Source organism: Pongo abelii, chromosome 17 (assembly GCF_028885655.2).
Source record: "Pongo abelii isolate AG06213 chromosome 17, NHGRI_mPonAbe1-v2.0_pri, whole genome shotgun sequence".
NCBI lineage: Eukaryota > Metazoa > Chordata > Mammalia > Primates > Hominidae > Pongo > Pongo abelii.
This window is the reverse complement of record NC_072002.2, coordinates 49,636,883-49,659,121: the sequence shown is the minus strand read 5'-3', so window position 1 is coordinate 49,659,121 and position 22,239 is coordinate 49,636,883. Positions and strand designations below refer to the sequence as shown.

The window sequence follows — 22,239 nt, the reverse complement described above, 5'->3', positions numbered from 1 at the left end:
TTGCAGGTAACATGTACATCTACCTAAAAAAATCCCACTGAATCTATAAAAATCTTCCTAATAATAATAATAATGGAGTATAGCAAGATTGTAGAATATAAAGTTGTCTTAGTGAGTTTGGGGTCCTATAACAAAAATACCATAAGCTGAGTGGTTTAAACAACAGAAATTTATTTCTGTACAGGAAGCATGATGCTAGTAGCATCTATTTGGCTTCTGGGGAGGCCTCAGGAAACTTACAATCATGGTGCAAGATGAAGGGGAAGCAGGTACCTCTTACATGGCTGGAGCAGGTGCAAGAGAGAGGTGGGGAGGTGCTACACACTTTTAAATACCCAGATCTCTTGAGAACTCAATCACAAGAAAAGCACCAAGGGGGATGGTGTTAAATCATTCGTGAGAACTCACCCCCATGATCCAATCACCTCCCACCAGGCCCCACCTCCAATATTGGGGATCACAATTTGACATGAGATTTGGGCAGGGACACAGAACCAAACCCTATCATTCTGCTCCTGGCCCCTCCCAATTCTCATGTCCATCTCACACTGCAAATACAACCATGTCTTCCCAACAGTCCCCAAAGTCTTAACTCATTCCAGCATTAACTCAAAAGTCCAAAGTCTCATTTGAGACAAGGCTAGACCGTTTCACCTATGAGCCTATAAAATAACAAGTTAGTTACAACCAAGATACAATGAAGGTATAGGCATAGGGTAAATACTCCTATTCCAAAAGGGAGAAGCCCACCAAAAGAAAGGGGCTACAGGTGCCATGCAAGCCCCAAATCCAGCAGAGCAATCATTAAATCTTAAAGTGCCAAAATAATCTCTGTTGAATCCATGTCCCACACCCAGGGCACGCTGATGCAATGGGTAGACTCCTAAGGCCTTGGGCAGCTCCACCCTGTGGCTTTGCTGGATTCAGCCCCTACAGCTGTTCTCAAGGATTGACACTGAGTGCCTGTGGCTTTTCCAAGTGCAGGGTGCAAGCTGCTGGTGGATCTCCCATTCTAGGGTGTGGAGGATGATGGACCTCTATTCACAGCTCCACTAAGCAGTGCCCCATTGGGAGTCTATATGGGGGCTCCAATCCCACATTTCCCCTTTGTACTGTAGTAGAGGTTCTCCATGAGGGATCCACCCCCTGCAACAAGCCTCTGCCTGGACCTCCAGGCTTTTCCATACATCCTCTGAAGTCTAGGTGGAGGCTCCAAAATCTCAACTCTTGCACTCTGCATTCCCATAGGTTTACCACCATGTGGAAGCTGCCAAGTCTTATGGCTTGCACTCTCTGGAGCAGTGGCCCAAGCTGTATCTGGGCCCCTATGTGACATGGCTGGAGTTGGAGTGGCTGGGATGCAGGGAACAGTGTCCCAAGGCTGTGTAGGGCAGCAGGGCCCTGGTCCTGGCCCAGGAAACCATTCTGTCCTCCTAGGCCTCCAGGCCCATGATGGGAGGGGCTACCACAAAGGTCTCTGAAATGCCTTCCAGGCCTTTTCCCCATTGTCTTGGCTATTAGCACTAGGCTCCTTTATACTTACGCAAATTTCTGCAGCCTGCTTGAATTCCTCCCGTGAAAATGGGCTTTTCTTTTCTACAACATTGCCAGGCTACAAATTTTCCAAACTTCTACCCTCTGCTTCCCTTTTAAATGTAAGTTCCAGTTTCAGCTAATTTATTTGCTCATGCATATGAGCACAGGTTGTTAGAAGCAGCCAGGCCACATCATGAATGCTTTGCTGCTTAGACATCTCTTCCACCAGATACCCCAAATCATCATTCTCAAGTTCAAAATTTCACAGATCCCTAGAGCAGGGGCACCCCACAGCCAGGCTCTTTGCTAAAGCATAGCAAAAATGATCTTTACTCCATTTCCCAATAAGTTTCTCATCTTCATCTGAGACCTCCTCAGCCTGGACTTCACTATTCATATCACTATCAGCATTTTGGTCAACAAGTCTCTAGAAATTTCCAAACTTTCCCTCATCTTCCTGTCTTCTTCTGAGCCCTCCAAACTCTTCCAACCTCTTCCCATTACCCAGTTCCAAAGCTGCTTCCACATTTTCACGTATCTTTATAGCAATGCCCCACTCCTCAGTACCAATTTTCTGTATTAGTCCATTCTCACATTGCTATAAATAAATATCTGAGACTGAGTAATTTATAAAGAAAAGAGATTAATTGGCTCATGGTTCTCTAAGCTGTACACGAAGAATGATGCTAGCATCTGTTCAACTTCTGGGGAGGCCTTGGGAAAGTTCAAATCATGGTGGAAGGCAAAGGGGAAGCTGGCACATCTTACATGGCTGGAGCAGGAGGAACACAGAGAAGGGGGAGGTGCTACACACTTTAAATTACCAGATCTCGTGACAATTCTATCACGAGAACAGCACCAAAGGAGGATGGTGCTACTAAATCATTCACAAGAACTTGCCTCCATTATCCAATCACCTCCTATCAGGCCTCACCTCCAACATTAGGGAATCACAGTTCAACATGAGATTTGAGCAGGAACACAGATCCAAACTATATCACCTCCTAAGGCCTCACCTCCAAATACCACCACATTGTGAATTAGGGCTTTAACATATAAAGTTCAGGGGAACACAAACACTTAGTCCATAGCAAAAGTCAATATACAAAAATCAATTACATTTATATATACTGACAGTAAACATTGGAAATCAAAAATTTTTTAAATACTATTTAAAGGCCAGGTGCGGTAGCTCACACCTATAATCCCAGCACTTTGGGAGGCTAAGGCTGGTGGATCACTTGAGACCAGGAGTTTGAGACCAGCCTGGCCGGCATAGTGAAACCTCATCTCTACTAAATATACACACACACACAGATTAGCTGGGTGTGATGTCACTTGCCTGTAATCCCAGCTACTCAGGAGGTTGAGGAATGAGAATCCTTGCACCCAGGAGGCAGAAGCTGCAGTGAGCTTAGATTGCACCACTGCACTCCAGCCTGGGTGACAAAGCAAGACTCTGTCTCAAAAGAAAAACATTTAGCTCATAAAACACTAAGTATTTAAGAATAAATTGAAAAAAGCATGGGTAGAATTTGTATACTGAAATCTATAAAATGATGATGAAGAAAATCAAAGAATATCAAAATAAATGGGGAGATGTAGAGTGTTCATGGACATCCCTAAATTGAACAATGGATTTAATGTAATTCCAGTAGAATTTCCAATAGAATAGGGTGTTTTTGTAAATATAGGCAAGCTGATTCTAAAAGATATATGGAATGCTAAATGGACTCAAACTACCAGATTTTTTTTTTTTTAAACAAACAGGGTCTTGCTCTGTCACCCAGGCTGGAGTACAGTGGCACAAGCATAGCTCACTGCAGTCTCAATCTTCTGGGTTCAAGCAGTCCTCCTGCCTTAACCTCCTTAGTAGCTGGGACTACAGGTGTGTACCACCACACCCAGATAATTTTTTCATTTTTTTGTAGAGATGGGGTCTCTCTATGTAGACCAGGCTGAACTTGAACTCCTGGCCTCAAGTGATTCTCCCACCGTGGCCTCCCAAAGTGCTGGGATTACAGGCATAAGCCACCATGCCCAGCCCAGGTTTTTGACAATTATCATAAGGCTACAGTAATCAAGCATGTGAGATAACATGCTTGATAATATAACAGATTAGAGAATTGAGAAATATGACCAACTGATTTTTTATAAAGATGCAAAGGCAGTTCAATGGACAAAGGATGAACTTTTTACCAAATAGAACAATTGGGCATCTCTATGCAAAACAAAAACAAAAACAAAAAACCCTGGACCTATAGTTCATGCCTTATACTAAAATTCATGCAAACTAAATCATATATTCAATGTGAAATGTAAAACTGTAAAACTCTTAGAAGAAAACATAAGAGAGTGTCTTCATGGTCTGGTATTAGGTATTATTACATATGACACTAAAAGCACTAAAAAATAGATAAATTGACGTTCATAAAAATTAACAAGTGTTGCTCTGCAAAACACACTATTAAGAAAATATAAGTTGCAGACTCAGATAAATATTTTCAAATCACAAATTAGACAGAAGACTTATGTCCAACATAGAATTTCCAAAACTCAATAGTAAGAAAAAAAATTTGAATGGGGAGGGAGACTTGAGCAGACACTTCATAAAAGAGTACTTATAGGTAGCAAAAAGCACCTGAAAAGTTGTCCAACATCATTAGCCTTTAGGGAAATGCAAATTAAAACCATGATGAGCTATGACAACACATACATTAGTATGGATAAACAGCAGCAGCAAAAGACAATACCAAGTGCTGTTAAGGATGAGGAGCATTTGGAGCACTCATGCATTGCTGGTGGTGCAAAATGGTGCAGACACTCTGGAAAACAGTTCAGCAGTTTCCTTGAAAGTTAACCATGTACCTCCCATATGACCCACCAATCCCACTTCTAGATATTTACTCTAGTGAAATAAAATCTATGTTCATATAAAAACCTGTCCATGAATTTTTTTTTTTTTTTTGAGACAGAGTCCCACTCTGTCGCCCAAGCTGGAGTGCAATGGCGCAATCTCGGCTCACTGCAACCTCCGCCTCCCAGCTTCAAGCGATTCTCCTATCTCAGCCTCCCAAGTAGCTGGGATTACAGGTGCGCACCACCATGCCCAGGTAATTTTTAGTTTAGTAGAGAGGGGGTTTCACCACGTTGGCCAGGCTGGTTGAACTCCTGACCTCAGGTGATCCACCTGCCTTGTCTTCCCAAAGTGCTGGGATTACAGGCATAAGCCACCATGCCTGGCCTCTGTCCATGAATATTTATAGTAGTTCTATTCATAATCATCCAAATCCAGAAACAACCCAAAGTCCTTCTGTGGTTGAATGGACAAATTATGATAGATACAAGTGGAATATTACTCAGTAATAGACTGGAATCGACTATTGATACGTGTGGCAACACAGATGAATCTCAAAGGCATTATGATGAATGAAAGAAACCAGCCTTAAAAGATAACATACTTTATGATTCCATTTTTATTACATTCTGGACAAGTCAATACTATTGTGACGGATGACAAATCTGTGGTTGCCATGAATTGGGATGTGGCGAAGGCGTGAGTACAACCTGATGGAGTTTTATAGAATGATGGAACTATTGTGTATCATGATTTTGGTGGTCGTTTCACAAATCTAAAACTCAGAAATATCTGCCCCCCCAAAAGTGCCATATTTTGCTGTCTGTTAATTTTATTAAAAGGGGAGGAACTCCATAAATAGAGAACAAATAATGAAACAAATAAACAAAGCCAAAAGTTGATTCTTTGAAAAATTAATAAAATTGATAAGCCTCGAGCAAAACTTGAAGTCTTGATTAAGAAAAAAGAAACTAGAAATTAGCAATGTCAAGAATGAAAGAGGGGACATAGCTACAAACATTAAAAAGATATTAAGGAACTGACATTAAAGATATTAAGGAAATAATTGTGAACAACTTTATGCCAATAAATCTGACAATTTAAATGAATTTAGATAGATTTCTTCAAAGATACAAACTATTTCCCCTTATATCTCATGGACCAGAAATGAATCACATACCCATTCCTCAGCGCCAGCAAGGCAAAGCGAGTATCTGGCACAGGGAAGCAGAATGGTCATGGATAGCTTAGCTCAATTACAATTTATTGCTTACAGCTGGGCACACTGTTCCCCCTCTCCATCCAAAAAAATCAGAAATGTATTAGAAGTAAGGGGAAGCGCTTTGTGCGGGAAGCTAACAATGCTGCCTCTTAGGTTTTCAGTCACTTGCAATGAAAAGACTCCTCATACTGTATACTTAACTAGCTAAAATGGAATCTTAAAGCAATGTACTTAAAGTGCCCAGAGGGAGATACTTTTGAGCTGAAGGGGACTGACAGCTCCAAAGCCTGGAAAAAAAATCAGTCTTGGATGGAATCTGATAACACCAAATCTGAAGGTCTATGCTTTCCTTCCAATGTGAACACTTTTTTTTTTTTTGATCACGATCTCGCTCTGTCCACAAGGCTTAAGTACAGTGATGCGATCAGAGCTCACTGCATCCTCAACCCTTCAGGTTCAAGCAGTCCTCCCACCTCAGTCTCTTGAGTAGCTGGGACCAAAGGTGCAGGCCACTCATGCCCAGCCTGGAAACTTTTTTGGCTGACTTCCTCCATTTCAGGGTGCCTCACTTCCCTCTCAGCACACCATCTCATTTAGGAGCCCTTGCAGGCCTTCTGCTCTTCTCTACTGTAGCACTTCTACACTGCCTTGTGAATACTTGTTTTTTTCTGTTGTTGTTTATTTCCTTAACAAGATGGTAATGTAAAAGAAGGAATCAAACTGGACATGGTGGCTCACAACTGTAATCCTAGCGTTTTAGAAGGCTGAGGTGGGAGGATCCCTACCAGGAGTGCGAGGCTGCAGCAAGCTGTGATTACGCCACTGTACTCCAGCCTGGGCAACAGAGTGAGACCTCATCTCTTTTAAAGGGAAAAACAAAGTCGGGATCATGACTTCATTTTATTCATCTCTATATCTCTGGTACCCAGGTAGTATCTGTCTGGTTGTTTTGTACATTTTACTATTAATTAACGAATCAGATATTTGGTATCAAGGCAAGGTTGAAAGATTTGGCTAGTAACGAACCCTTTTTGAATTTAAACATATTATTATTTGCACAGACATTGAAAGCAAAAGCAAGTGCCAGCTCTCCATGAGCTTTTGTCTCAGATACCAAAATGATGACACCAAAACAGAAGGGGCTGGATGACTACAGCATACACTGTGGACACCTTGTTGCTGAGGGGTTAATGCCATGCTGCAGCTAAGCCTTGTTATAACCTGCAGCTGTACTCTAAAAGGGTAAGGCAGAATGGCTCATTGGAACCCAGGAAGCAATAAAAACTGCCTCATGATAGTCTCTTTGGAAGACAGAGAGCTGAGTGGGAAACGGCCTTGCAGTAGCTGCTTACAAGCCTCTCATGCACTCATCTTCTGGGAGGATCCCAAGGTGTTCTGCCAAGACTCAGATCAGCTGTAGTTCAGGCATTGCCTATGTGGCCTATGTGGATATGTGCAAGGTTGTCGGACCCTGGTATGAAGCTGCTCCCTCCATTCAGGTTGTCCAGAGGAACATGATGTTTTATCTTGATTAGATCTTTAAGATGGCAACAAGGGCCACCATTCAGGAAAAAATCCCAGAGGACCTCAGAAGGATGATGTTTCAAAGCAGGTGTTAGTAGCCCCTGCCCTCAAAGGAGTAACTTAGTGAGGAAAACCTTACTGTGGTTTCCATTTAGTATTTTACAAATAATTAAGAATAATAGAATGGAGGCCAGGCACGGTGGCTCACACCTGCAATCCTAGCAATTTAGGAGGCCAAGGCAGGAGGGTCACTTGTGCCCAGGAGTTGGAGAGCAGCCTGGGAAACACAGGAAGAACTCATCTCTGAAAAACAAACAAACAAACAAACAAATTAGCTGGGCATGGTGGAGCACACCTGTTGTTTAAGGACTTAACAAAAGTGTAAGTCCAGCCTTCCATAAGCATTTCAAGATAAATTATTACAGCATAAAATGGAGGCCTTTAAATAGGAGAATGAAGTGGTTTGATTTGTAATTTTAAATGATCGCGTCAACAGCTGTTTTATGATATAAAATGCCCAGTTACTCAGGAGGCTGAGGCGGGAGGATCACTGAGTCCAGGAGGCTGAAGCTGCAGTGAGCCAAGACTGCACCATTGCCCTACAGCCTGGGTGACAGAGCAAGACCCTGTCTCAAAAACAAAACAAACAATGTAATCACAGGAAAAGGGTTTTGTAAAATTTTGCAACATTTTTAACTTCCCCAAGGTTTCGTTTGAGATTTATTATTTTTGTTTTCCAACATTAATTAGATGTAAAAATTCTTAAAACAAAAATGCCTTCATATAGCCTTTACAAATCAGAAAAGAGGGAAAGGTTGGGAAGAGGAGCCAAGTTGCTTAGGGGCCGTATCCAAGTAGCAGAGTGAAAAGGCTGTATTTCTGAAGCTTCCTGCAATGAAGACAGAAGTGTTAGCAGGGGTTGTGAGAAGAGCTCTGGTAGGAGTGAAAAGCAGTGGTATACCATCAGCTGCTCGCTTACTTGCTCTCTCATGCACGAATCCAGCGGAGCCTGACGGCACTTTTCAGAGGGCATTTTCTCGAATGAGGCAAAAAGTCAAAGCCTGAGGATCTTGAAATGCTTATGTTAGGCTGGATCTACACTTTTGACCAGTCCTTAAACAACAGGGCTCCTTTGTGTGGTGTCTGATGCCAATCATGTGACCTAGCTAAAGGCAGCAATGTAACCATTCCACAATTCACTTATTTATTCAACAAATATTTATTGAGTTCTCTATTTACCAGGCAGTCAGTTTCCGGGATCTAGGATGGGATACTGTGGTGAACAAGACAGACAAGGTCCCTGCCCTTAAGGGACTTAAAGACGAAACAAAACAAAAAACAAGTGAATAAATGAGATCACTTCCATTAATAACAGTGCCACGAAGGGTCATGCGCCATGAAAGGCAGGCGGTGAGGCTGAGGATCTTGGGCCACAATGAGCCGAAGAGCTGAGGTGATTGGGGGCGCCAGGGTCTGGGGGTGCAGGCAGGCAACAGACCACAGGGGACTTACATGCCATTATAAGGAGTTTTTATGTCATAAATTATTATGACATAAATTGGAGGGCTTTAAATAGGGGAGTGATGTGGTCTGATTTGTAATTTTAAATGATCGCGTCAGCAGTTGTTTTATGGTATAAAATGCCCAGCTTTAAGATGACCATGCATTCTACAAATTCACCGCGACATCACTGCCAAAACTCTTAACCTGTCTTATCTAGTTTTCCTGACAGATAAATAGGTCAGAATAAAGCTCCGTGACATAACTAGTGGGAGCCAAAGATTTGAATCACGTCTTGGTTTCAAATCTTGCTACCCACAAATGAGTTGTGAGCTCTTGTCAAATTATTTACTGTATTTGTGCCTCAACTATCTCAGCTGTGAAATGGGGATAATGAAAGTTCCTACATCATGTATTTGTGAAAAAATAAATGGCATGTAAAGCACGACGAGAGTGCTTGGCACAATGCAGTAAGCTTTCACAAATACTCCCTTTCATTCCTTCTTGCAGGGGATTACTGAGAGGATCCACAAGATAATGCACGTGAAAGGGCTTGTGAAATTGTAAGGACTATCTTAATGGTAGAGTCCTCTCTTTTTCTTTTCTTTAAACGGTCCAGAGGACGCTGGGCTGTTCCAGGAGAGGCGCGAGGCCAAGCGCAGCCTCAATGCGGTCATTGTCGTGGGGCCGCCCCTCCCCCGCCCGGGGCGCTTCTCCATGGCAACGTGGGCTTTACCTCTCCCCGCCTCCTCAGGCCCGCAGACCGGAAGCAGCCCGCGCCGGGGGCTGCTGGGAAAAGGCTTGTGAACGGCGTTTCTGCGTCTGCCGTGGACAGCGAAGCTGCTGCGGTTCCTGAGCCGGAGGTTTGCGCCGGTGTGCGGGGAACATTATGAGAGGGAGGGGGACACCGGGCTAGGGTCTGCGGACCTCTTAGCAGGAGCCGGCGGGGAAGCCTGCCCGGGACCTTCCTCAGTTTCCCGGGAGGCGCGGGGAACAGGCCGCGGTCTCCGCGCCTAGCAATTGTGGGGCGGGGAGAGGTAGGCGACAGGCCGGCTTGGGTCTTCGGCATCTGCAGAGAGCTCTCTAACCCCCTGCGTCCTCCGAGACCCTCACCTTCCCCCTCCCCCACCGGCCGGTTTTGTTCTATTTCGAGGCCCTGGCGTCTCGCGGAGGGTTCTGGGAGTCGTGATGGGAGGAGGTGGTAGTGGGACGAGACTTGCGCGGGGCTGCTGGGATTTGTAGTCCCACCGGCCGCAGGCGGAAGTGCCGTGGTTCCGACGCTGTTGTCACAGGGTGGCCTTTGGTCATCTGAAATCAGCCGTCCTGAGTGCTGGGAAGAGGGGCTAGAGGACGTCGGGCCGGGACTGGGGTACACAGCAGGTTTATGCAGCATTAAGGTGGGCGATCCACCTGGAACGAGGTACCCTGCCCAAACATTGTCGGGACCGTGGGCCTTCGCTCCACTTCCCACAAGCAGTATGTTCTACAGCATAAAAGGAAGAGAAAATTATGTGGAAATACTTGCACCGTTGATAAGCAGGGTCTTGGAATAGGAACGAATGAATGTTGGCTAGACCTTATTTATAAGGCCACCACACTCCAGGGTATTTAATTAAATCAGTGTGTATTACTTGTCTGATAAGGCCTTTTTTGATTCCAGTCTTCATCTTGCTTGGGTTACAATAAGTTTTTTTCAGTTGTTATTGTTCAGATTTTGGGCCCTGAGTAAATAAATAGGCTGAATGGCTCATTGCTAGTATGTGTCGTAAACAACAGCACGGGCATGATCGTGCAAATAATAAAGGTCCAGAAGCAGCATACAGTTTCCCTGAAGGTAGAAGCTAGGGAAACTGTGAGTCCTGGACCACTGCAAGAAGTTAAGGTGCTTATGCGAGTGCCTTTTCTTAATAGAATTTTCTGTGATTAATGCCTGTCATTATAAATATAAATGTACGTATGGTGTGGTGGAAGACTGAATATTTACGTATTATGTGCAAGATAATTTTTCAAAATTAAGTGATCTGTTTTTCACATATGATCTTTTCAGTATTATGTGATCTGCTACTCAGCAAGTGAACATTTTTTCACATATATTGTAAGTCCAAGGAGTTCTTAAACACCTTAAAAATATTTTTTAAATGGTAAAGAAAATTTTTTTAAGCACATAATAATAAGGCGAACCTTCCTTTTCAGTTGACTTGTGTGTGTCAGGAAACACCAATCCTGAATTGGAAATAATGCGTTCCAGGGTCAGGCACATTTATAAAGCACTGAAGTAGTCTGGATCTTACTTGGATTCTTTTGATTATTGACATAGGGTTTGTCGTCTTAGTAGGTCATGATTGGCAAACTTTTTCTGTAAGCGGCCATATAGTAAATAAGGTCATGCATAACTCAACGATAGTGCTGTGGTCTGAGAAATGTGTTAGGCTATTTCATCCTTGTGCGAACGTCATAGAATGTACTTGCACAAACCTAAATGGCGTAGCCTACTACACACTTAGGCTATCTGGTATAGCCTGTTGCGCCTAGGCTACAAACTGGTACAGCATGTTGCTGTACTGAATACTGTAGAGAATTGTAACACAATGCTAACTATTTGTGTATCAAAACATAGAAAAGATAAGAGTAAAATATGATATAAAGGGTTCAAAAAAAAAAAATATGCCTGTACAGGGCACTTACCATGAATGGACCTTGCTGGATTGGAAGTTGCTCTAAGAAGTCAGTCAGTGAGTGGTGAATTTGGAGGCCTAGGACATTACTGTACACTCCTATAGACTATATAAACACTGAACACTTAGGCTACACTAAATTTATTAAGAAAACATTTTTCTTCAATAATTAACCTTAGCTTACTGGAACTTTTTCATCTACAAACTTTTACATTTTTTTTAACTTTTTTACTCTTTTGTAATAACACTTCGCTTAAAATACAAACACATTGTATGGCTGTACAAATATATTTATATCCTTATTCTGTAAGCTTTTTACTTTTTTTTTTTTTTTTTTATAGATAGAGTCGCTGTGTCGCCAGGCTAGAGTGCAGTGGCGCGATCTTGGCTCACTGCAACCTCCACCTCCCGGGTTCAAGAGATTCTCCTGCCTCAGCCTCCCAAGTAGCTGGGACCACAGGCGCAATCCACCATGCCCAGCTAATTTTTGTATTTTTAGTAGAGACAGGGTTTCACCATGTTGGCCAGGATGGTCTTGATCTCTTGATCTCTTGACCTCGTGATCCGCCCGCCTCGGCCTCCCAAAGTGCTGGGATTACAAGCCTGAGCCACCGCGCCTGGCACAGCTTTTTGCTATTTTTAAATTCATTTTTTAGAGACAGGGTCTTACTCTGTTGCCCAGGCTGGAATGCAGTGGTGTGATCATAGCTCAGTGGAGCCCTGAACTCCTGGTCTTTAGTGATCCTCCTGCCTCAGCCTCCTATAGTGCTGAGATTACAGGTGTGAACCATTGCACCTGGCCAATTTTTTTTTTCTTTTGGAACTGTTTTTGTTAAAAGCTAAGACAAACACATACATTAGCTTAGGCTTACACAGGGTCTGGATTATCAGTATCATTGCCTTCTACCTCCGTATCTTGTCCCACTGGAAGGTTTCAGGAGCAGTAACATGCACGGAGCTGTCATCTCCATAATAACAGTGCCTTCTATAATACTTCCTGAAGGACCTGTCTGAGGCCATTTTGCAGTTAACTTTTTTATGTAATAAGTAGAAGGAGCACACTCTAAAATAGTATAGTATAAAAAGTATAGTAAATACATAAACCAGTAACATAATCGTTTATTATTGTTATCAAGTTTTATGTACCACATACATAACTGTATGTGTTAAACTGGCAACACAGCAGGTTTGTTTACACCAGCATCACCACAAACATGTGAGTAATGTATTGACCTTACAACAGCTACAGTGTCACTAGGCGAATCTTGAATTTTTCAGCTCCATTATAATCTTATGGGAGCACTGTCATCTATGTGGTCCTTCATTGACCCAAACATCATTTTGTAGTGCATGACTGTGTTGGGTTTTTTTAGGCCATCTAGTCTGTTGAAACTACTCAACTCTGCTATTGTAGCGTGAAGTATGAATAAGTACAATTATTTATGGACACAGTCATGTTAATTTCATATCATTTTCACGTGTCATGAGGTATTCATTTGATTTTGGGGAGCTCCATTCCCTAAATATCATTAGGTGTTCATTTGATTTTAGGGAGCTCCGTTCCCTAAGGCACCGTGGTGAAGACCACAGCCATTTAAAAATGTGAAAATTATTGTTGGTACAGGTGTTGTACAGAAATGGGTGGCAGGCTAGATTTGGCCGTGAAGCTGTAGTTTGCCAATTCTTGGTGTAGGTTATTGATTGGAATTTTTAACTCAGTCAAAGAACAAATATCTTTTACTTTTACCAGTGTAAGTCCAAATTCTTAGGATATTTTTGCTTATTTATATATCTTTTATTTCTTATGCCTCAGGAGTGCCTGTGAAGAAAACGGGGTATTGCCCTGAGGCTTATATTCTGCCTCAGTTGTCTTTTCTTGAAATATTATAAATCAGAATGTCTGCACAGTCAGTGGAAGAAGATTCAATACTTATCATCCCAACTCCAGATGAAGAGGAAAAAATTCTGAGAGTGAAGTTGGAGGAGGATCCTGATGGCGAAGAGGGATCAAGTATCCCCTGGAATCATCTCCCAGACCCAGAGATTTTCCGACAGCGATTCAGGCAGTTTGGATACCAGGATTCACCTGGGCCCCGTGAGGCTGTGAGCCAGCTCCGAGAACTTTGCCGTCTGTGGCTCAGGCCAGAGACGCACACAAAAGAACAAATCTTGGAGCTGGTAGTGCTGGAGCAGTTTGTTGCCATCCTACCCAAAGAGCTACAGACTTGGGTTCGAGATCATCATCCAGAGAATGGAGAGGAGGCAGTGACAGTGCTGGAGGATTTGGAGAGTGAACTTGATGACCCTGGACAACCGGTGAGCCTGCTTGTGTCATTTCCTGTGTCAGAAGCACTGGCATAGGTAGTAGGCAAAGCTGCTGAATTAATTCCACTCAACTAAGTTAGGATTATGTTTATGCCTTTTCCCTCATTCCCCTACCACCCCCTGTTATCTGTGCTGCTTTGCCATCTAGGCTTCTGCAGTATTTTTGTTTTATGGGGTTTCTCTTACATGTTTTTAGTTCTGATTCTCATTACAGTTCCTTCTCTGAATCAAATCTTTCTGTTTCCAGGTTTCTCTCCGTCGACGAAAACGGGAAGTACTAGTAGAAGACATGGTATCTCAAGAAGAAGCTCAGGGATTACCAAGTTCTGAGCTTGATGCTGTGGAGAACCAGCTCAAGTGGGCATCCTGGGAGCTCCATTCCCTAAGGCACTGTGGTGAGGACCAGAACTCTGTGTGGCCTAGAGGGTGAAAGAGAGTGTAGGCCTTTTATTCAGAACTTTGCTTGTTCTCACTGGTGGGGGGGATCATATCACTCTTAATCTAATATTTCAGTTTTTTTCTGATTAAGTTGATTTTGCTGGCCTCAGACCTTTTATTCCTAGATATTAACATCTTCAGCCTTTTCTTCCCTTTCAGTCTCCTTCCTAAAAAGAGCTGCCCATGTGAGGCTAGCATTTGCCTTACTTTGAGCCAGCATCCACCCATGGACCAAGTCTCTCTATTTTGCATTCAGTATTACTTGTCATCTGTTTTACATCCTTTTACTTTCAATCTCCTGCCTAATTCCATTGGTACAGTAAGCTTACCTGAAAACCTCTTCTAATCTCTTTGTTGTATATCACTGAAGTCTTTCTAAATATTTATTTCTGATTTTCTTCAATGTCTACCTAGAGTCATTTTCTTCTAAGAAAGCTTGTTTTGTAGAAATATTTGGAGTAATTTTTTTCCTTTTTCTAAGTATTTATGCAAAAAAAGCCTCCTTAGCTATAACATGCTTTAAATGCAGAAAAAGCTTTTTTAAAAGCTCAGTTGTATTAATTCACAAGACCAGTCTTTCCCAATATATTGGCCATTAACACCATATACTTATGTGTATCCTTTGATATGGCCCAGTATATTCCTAAAACTGCTAGATTGCTTTCTCATGTTTATGTGAACTAAAATGAAATTTTGTTTGACTCTGCTTTAGTAATCATTCCTTGAGGTAGTTGGAGATGGTGCTGGTATGCCACTGAATGAGGTCTGGCAGGTTTTCTTCACATCTGAGGGGACAGTGCCAGCCAGTCAACTTTTGGGGTGGGTCTGAAGTCTGCTGAAAATCTGCAGTTTTACATGTTTCATGGGACATTCTTCTGTGCAATAAAGTTTGAGAAGTATCATTCTTGATATATGGGGGTGATATTTTCAACTTCTCATCATCTGAATTTTAGAGTGATTTTTCACCTGTGTTCCTTATTTCAGCTGTCTAGTCTCTTCCACACTTGGGAATTTCTGTTTCCTGTGTGCTGTTTGTCTCCACTTAATCTTCACACTCACTCCTCTGTTTTTCAAGTCGCCAAGCCTCACTGTCCTCCTCTAACCTTTCAGTCTCTCTCTCTTAGCCTTATCTCCTGACTTGATCTTTTTGTTAATTATTTACTGTTTTCCTCTTCACTGAAGGCAGTTGCTAACCCTATATGAACGGGATCTTTACTTAAAGCCATGAAGTTTTAGAAAAGTCTTAAATGACACTTGCTGTTATCTCTGCCTGCATGTGGGTGATGCTACCCCATGTTGGTAATTCAGGCTTTTCTTTCATTGGACACGTTTCACTGAGGCTTAGAAATAACCATTTTTCTAAGTACCAAGACAAATACCACACGGGACAAGCTTCTTTTATTGGAAAACTTTCATTTATTAGGGGCATACTGGATTTTTATGTCATGTCTTTGGTTAACACAGGATGCCCCCAGCTTATCTTCAGCCCCTTCTTGTCAAGACTCCTGTGTTCTGCTTTTAGTCTAACATTGGCTGTCACCTGACTTGGCTTGTTCATTTCAGAAATAGCCACTTTCTGACATGTTTTTTCAATTTACATCTTTGTATTTTGATGTAATTTCTCCCTTTCTCAAAGTAAAAGAACATTATAATGATTTCCTAGTGGCCAATTTTATTTTATTTTTATTCTTACAAAGTTTCATCCATACCTAGCCACATCACTTTGACTATCTCCGTAACCATCTTAGAATCTACCATCTTTCTGACCTTTGTTTTCTGACTACCATTTGTAAACCACTTGCCTATGTTTTATTCAGATATCTCTTATATCATGATGTTATACTGTTATTCAGAGTAATTTCATTTTTTCTTTTTTGAGAATAGGCCTTAACACCAGTGTCAGAGTGGTTTATAGATGTGTGCAAGCTATTTTAGTACATTAAATTTTTTTTAGATTTCTTTTTCCCTGAATAGATAATGAATGATATTTACATTTTCTGTTTATTTCAGATGATGATGGTAGGACTGAAAATGGAGCACTAGCTCCAAAGCAGGAGCTTCCTTCAGCAGTAGAATCCCATGAAGTTCCTGGCACTCTCAATATGGGTGTTCCTCAAATTTTTAAATACGGAGAAACCTGTTTCCCCAAGGGCAGGTTTGAAAGAAAGAGAAATCCCTCTCGAAAGAAACAACATATATGTGATGAATGTGGAAAACACTTCAGTCAGGGCTCAGCCCTTATTCTTCATCAAAGAATTCACAGTGGGGAGAAACCTTATGGATGTGTTGAGTGTGGGAAAGCATTCAGCCGAAGTTCCATTCTTGTGCAACACCAGAGAGTCCACACTGGAGAAAAACCTTACAAATGTCTTGAATGTGGGAAAGCCTTTAGCCAGAATTCGGGGCTTATTAATCATCAGAGAATCCATACTGGGGAGAAACCTTACGAATGCGTTCAGTGTGGGAAATCGTATAGTCAAAGCTCAAATCTTTTTAGACATCAGAGAAGACACAATGCAGAAAAACTTCTGAATGTTGTGAAAGTTTAAGAGATTGAAGAAAAAAAATCAGCACTCAGGTCTTTTTCTTCAGAAATGAAGACAAAATTTAAAATATGAAATGATGCAGAATAGTTTTTTTCCCTATTGACTGTCAGAAAATCCACTGGGAAATGTAAAAATCTTCACTCACCATTATGATATTTATCTTGAAAGAAATGGTGTCGTACCTGCCTAGAAACTGAAATTTTAAACTTAATTCAGGTCTTAATGCCTAAATTTTCCATGTGATGTTTATAGTCTGTATTACTTCTCCAAATAATGAACTACCTGATTCATTGTCCCTTTCTTGAATGTTTCCTTTTTTTAAGATAAATACATTATTTCTGCATTGATCATTGAAATGTTCTTTATAAGGATACATTCCCTTATATATTAAAAGGCAACAGGAATTACAGTCTGAAAACCATTTTAAACCATCTTTTAAAAATTTACCCTTGTTTCCTTTTACCTAATTTGAATATGCATTTGAGAAAATAGAGGATAAAGGATGGCTAAGAGCCTCAAAATGAGCCATAAGATCTCAGATAAGAAGTGATGGTGATAAAACATCAAAAAGTGAATGGAACACCTTGATTGGGGAAGATATGCAAATACTTTGATCTAAGAATTGAAGTGTATCAAGAATTTATATTCTGCCTGCGGGAAAATTCAAAAGCTACTCATCCTCTCTATAATTTGGAGTCATCTTACTAATGAAAATAATGTTTTCCCATATATTATTAAAAAGCATACAGTCTAAACAATAAACAGTTGTAAAATAATGAAGGTAGAAATTATAACACTAGGGAAAAATTTGTAGTGGATGGCAGTGTTGAAGGCAAATGTAGACATAAGGGTAATGGTCTGTCATGGCTCTTAGAAAAAGATGATCGAATTCATCATTATTTTGCCTTCATCTTTGTTAAGGATAGAAAATTCCCTGACAGGTGGGCAAGTATCAGGTTACCTATTTTTTATTCCTTTGGTACAAAAGGGTTGAACGTCAGGCTAAAAAAGCAGCCATGCATTTATTATTAAACATTTTCTACCGACAAGGCACTGTGCTAGGTACTGTAATCCTACCATAAGTAGGTAGGTATTTCTTCCACTGTAAATCATAGGGGTTTGCTGTTTTATGTAAGTTAGCCTCTTCCCCTTGTCTGAGCATTCCTCAGGGGAGGTCACCTGTGAGGTTCCCAGAACTGTAGTTCTTTTACCAGGGTGTTGTATTTGGAGGGGGAGGAGGACTCGGCTCAAAGAGCTAGCTGGCTCTCCAGTGTTCAGAGGTGAGTCCACGATACTCTTACCACAATTTGGAAGTTTGTGAATCTTTTTAAAGAACTAATCAATCTCTAATAGCATTGAGGTTGTACCTACATATTAAGTTGAATGGACTGTTCTATTTAAAAAATAAACAACTAGACTATTAACAACTAGTTTATTAACCTATCACAATTGAATTTTTTTTTTAATTTTCAGTCTTAACACATTTTTAAAAATGTATTAAAGTAATACATTGTAGTAGTAGGATTATATACTCCTTGGCTGAGAATTCCAAGTACTGTGGTTCTACTGTTTAGTGGAAAACTCTGGAAGTTAAAATATAGAATATGAGAGGAGGCTTTTTTATAATGGGCATCATTGTGTGGAAAATGACCCATGTGAATACAAATATTTCCTAGTTCAGAGATTTTGGTTATATCTGGTGCTTGGATCAAGTTTAAAAATGGAAGGTGAGGTTTTGCATGAGCCTATTAAAAAGCATAGTAATAAATGCAAGGCCAGCTGGTGGAAAAGTGAGGCAGAATGGAGCTTGTTTATAGGTTTTCTGATAACAATTATAAAAAATGTGCTTTATAGATTAAGATTTATTGAAGTATAAATATGTAGTAATGATATAATGTATTTTAAGTTATACAAGAAAATGTAGGGACTTTTGTTTGGGTCTTTTTCTCTTTGTGGCTGAGGGGAAACAAGTCAATGTCCAATAAAGCTGTAAACTCCTCTGCTCTAAGATAAATGATGTGATTTATTTATTTATAACTGGCTTCTTTCCAAGTAGGTTTTGAGGTGGCATATTTGGAAGACGGCTGGGATGACAGAATTCTTGTATCAGAGTAGGTAAGAAGGGAGCAACCTCTCAATGGCTATTATGTCATGCTTTTTAAGATCGTATACGGTTCCTATATACAAGGACGCTTCGCTGTGGTAGATTTGTCATAAATGCCAAAGATATTTGGTAATGTGAGTGTAGAAAAAGTAGTATTAGGGTTGGCAAATACTGTTTTTGTCTTGGCAGCTCTAATATCTGCATTGTTCAGAAAGGATTCTGAGGCTAAGGCAAAGAAAGCTCTGTGGGAAAAAGGGACTGGACCAAAAAAAACTGGATGGTGGCACACAAGAAGAGGAAATGATGAGATGTGTACTTTCTATCTCTAGTTAGGCTTAGTCCCCACTAGACAAATTGATTTTAAATACTATGTAGTGATTTTTAAATTCCATCCACACATTCATTTATTACCCACACAGATAATCATAGAAATCTGGGGGAGTGCCTAGCTTCTGATGAAGTGGTGATATGGCAGTTGCCAAGCAGTGGCATCGCCAGAGTATCTGTTTGGTTAGCAAATGAGCAGTCATTTTAGGTTATGCAGATTGCTGATATCTGCCCAGTAGCCACTGAGCATTTGCTGGTTTTTTCTTCTGGCTTTCTTGGAGGTTAAGCTCTCTGTAGTCATACCCAGTTGGTACTTGATCTTTAGCAATATGTCCCATATTCATGTAAATTGAAGGGAGGGTTACATGTACTGAAATAATCTACATGCCAGGCATTGGCTTAGACACTGTACCTATCTCACTTAGATTTGTAGACTAGGAAAGCAAGATTCAGAGATCATGTGACTTGCATGTGGCCTAGAGATAAAACTCAAATCTGGTTCTGTAGACTCCAGGGACATATTCACCATGCCATAGGTAGTAGCTATTAAACCTTGATAAATTTGTGTTTATGGTTAACAAATGTGAAAGCTATTAAACATTGCTGGTTTGAATTTTTTACAGTGCAGAAATGTAAAATGAAAAAGGATGTTTCCTTTCACAGTGTTACCCAGAAGTCATGATAATTTCGTTTGTTCTTCCAGATTTAGGCATATACTTATTTAATCAATAATGTGTTAATAGCTGACACCTGTGGTTGCTGTGACAGGCACTATTTGAAGTGCTTTATCATGGATTAACTCTTAATCCTCAGCTACCATATAAAGTAGGACATAACCCCATTTCACATGCACTACACTGAGACTTGCCTCCTCTCCCCCCACATTGAAGATGTTCTTTTTTCATAACTATATACTATTCCATTGCATGAATATTCTTTAATTTATTTAATCCCCTATGGATTGATAATTAGGTTCATTATGGATAGAAGTGTAATTAACATTCCTGTACATGTATTTTGCTACTTGTGTGGGTATTTCTATAGGATGAATAACTAGAAATTTATTGGATCAGATTTCACATTTGCAGTTTTGAAAACTACTACCAAAAATATTTCACCAATTTACAACTCCATCATTAGTAAGAATGCCTGTTTGCCTATAGTCTGCCAACCCTGAATCCTTAAAAATTTTTGCCAATCTGATAGGCAAAATTTCTTTCTTTTCTTTGAATATTAATGAGGAGGAACATCTTTTCATGTTTCTTGGCCATTTGCATTTCCTATTATGAATTGCTTTTGCCCATTTTCCTTTTTTTAATTATGAAAGTCTAATGACTACCTTCTCATTGTATAAAAAACAGTTCTTTGAATAGAGACCCTTTTCTCCAATGCTACCAATCACATTCCACTTACCACAGTTTAACATACATCCTCTAGTCACCTTTCCGTACGAATATACATACACATAAAAACACTTTTTACATAAATAGGATCTCATATTCTGTAGCTTTTTAAAATTTTGGTTTCAAAAAAAGATAATAGGTCTTTAAATTTCTTTAATGGTTGAATAAGATTAAATACTATGAAAATGCCATTATTTAACTATTCCCTTAATTTTTTTTCCTCTCGCTATTACATTGCCAAAGTAAACATCCTATTCAGATGTCTTTGTGCATATGTGTGAATATTTCTTTAGTCTGGAGTCCAGTAAGGTGGATTGTTGGGTCAAAGGGGTTGTTCTCTGTCCACCTTCAGTCTTCCCAAAGGCCTTCATAACTGTATTTTCGCCAAGTGTATGGAAAATGTTCATTTCCCCATATAACCATACCTACACTTGATAGTTTTTATCTGTTGGGTGAAAAAGAATCTTTTCTTATTTTGCATTTCCCTGATTATAAAAAAAATGGTGAGATTGGGGTTATTTTCATGTTTATTGGCCGTTTATAGTTTACTGTGGATTGTTTGTATCCTTTACCTGCTTTCTATTGGGTTATGTGTGGATATCTTGTTTTTATTTGTTCAGCATCTCCTTCCCCATCTTCTGGTAACACAACCTTTATTTATTTTTGGGGAACCTATTCCCTGTGGCTTAGGTGAGCATGTGACCAGGCCTGGCCTCCTGAGTCCCACAGCTTCCTAGCCTCAGTGATTAAAGAATGGGTATATAACTTAAGCCAGGCTAAGGAGAGCCCTCAACAGAACTTCTGCTGGGACTACTGGAAAGAAGGCTTTATGGAGATGCCAGGAACCAAGGACCATGTAAGCCTGAATTTGTGCCATGTGGAGAGAGTCTGTCTGAGGAGAAACTCGGATGCTAGCAGAAATGGAAAGAGAACTAAGTTCTGAAGTCATTTTTCTGGAGGCCCTAGATCCAGCTGTGCCTAAAGCCTGCCCTACCTCCGGACTTTAAAGTTTTGTGAGCCAATAAAGTCCCTTTCTTGTTTAAGATAATTGAATTGGGTTTCTGTTCTGATTAATATAGGTTATTTGTATTTTCTTATTGATTTGTAGAAAACCTTTGTAATTTTAAATTCTAGACTTTATGCACTATATAAGTAAGTTAATAAAATTAGCATGGCCTTCCATGATTTGGCCTGTGTCAACTTTTGCCATTTGTTACTCCATTCTCCCTGTAACACACACCCCACACACATACACTTTACATTCCAATAGTAACTGAACATTGATGTTGGGAATGTGGATGAACAGCTTTTTACACAGTTGCCTCTTTGGCAGTTCTCTTCTTATTCTTCCTCTAGACTCATTAACCTGGGACTTTAAGAGTTACACTGCTGAGAGCTGTACCCATCTCCTACCATTGTTCTTGGGGGATTCCCCTCAAGCATTCCCTGTATACAACCCTTGGAGCCCTTCCAATGACTTCCATCCCAACTCCATGGTTCTCTGGCTCTTTGTTTCATTCTCAGGCCTGTGGACTCAAGACCTGAATGAGCACACACAGACCTGAGCAGCCTCACCCTGTGGGCTCTTTTCTATGGCCAGAAATGTAGCAGTGCTCTATGTCACCTGGCACCTCTATTAATCACATCTCCCAAGATGGAGTTTTCGAAGAGATGTCTTTCAAAATTGAGGAAAACATTTTGCAAGCTTTTATTCAACACATTTAAATGCCTACTCTGGGTCAGGCACTGTTCTGGGATTTACAGCTGTTGCTTGTGTGTGTG

General features: G+C 40.7%; 2 protein-coding genes across 2 annotated transcripts; one reads left to right on the top strand and one right to left on the bottom strand.

The window, feature by feature from the left end:
- Positions 1–4,986: 4,986 nt before the first annotated feature.
- LOC134760315 (uncharacterized) lies at positions 4,987–11,839 on the bottom strand. The gene is made up of 2 exons (XM_063716995.1): positions 9,376–11,839; positions 4,987–7,442 (listed from the first exon to the last, which is right to left on the bottom strand). Exons 1-2 carry the CDS (start codon positions 10,030–10,032, stop codon positions 7,437–7,439), a joined length of 663 nt encoding a protein of 220 aa, XP_063573065.1. The 5' UTR covers positions 10,033–11,839; the 3' UTR covers positions 4,987–7,436.
- ZNF24 (zinc finger protein 24) lies at positions 9,424–21,639 on the top strand. The gene is given in 4 exon segments (NM_001132277.1): positions 9,424–9,502; positions 13,128–13,630; positions 13,887–14,034; positions 16,088–21,639. Coding segments are annotated over 3 exon segments (1,107 nt in total). The 5' UTR covers positions 9,424–9,502; positions 13,128–13,210; the 3' UTR covers positions 16,627–21,639.
- Positions 21,640–22,239: the final 600 nt, after the last annotated feature.

Excerpts from the sequence above, each read along its gene's own strand:
- LOC134760315 (XM_063716995.1), bottom strand. The coding sequence starts at position 10,032 with ATGCTGCATAAACCTGCTGTGTACCCCAGTCCCGGCCCGACGTCCTCT.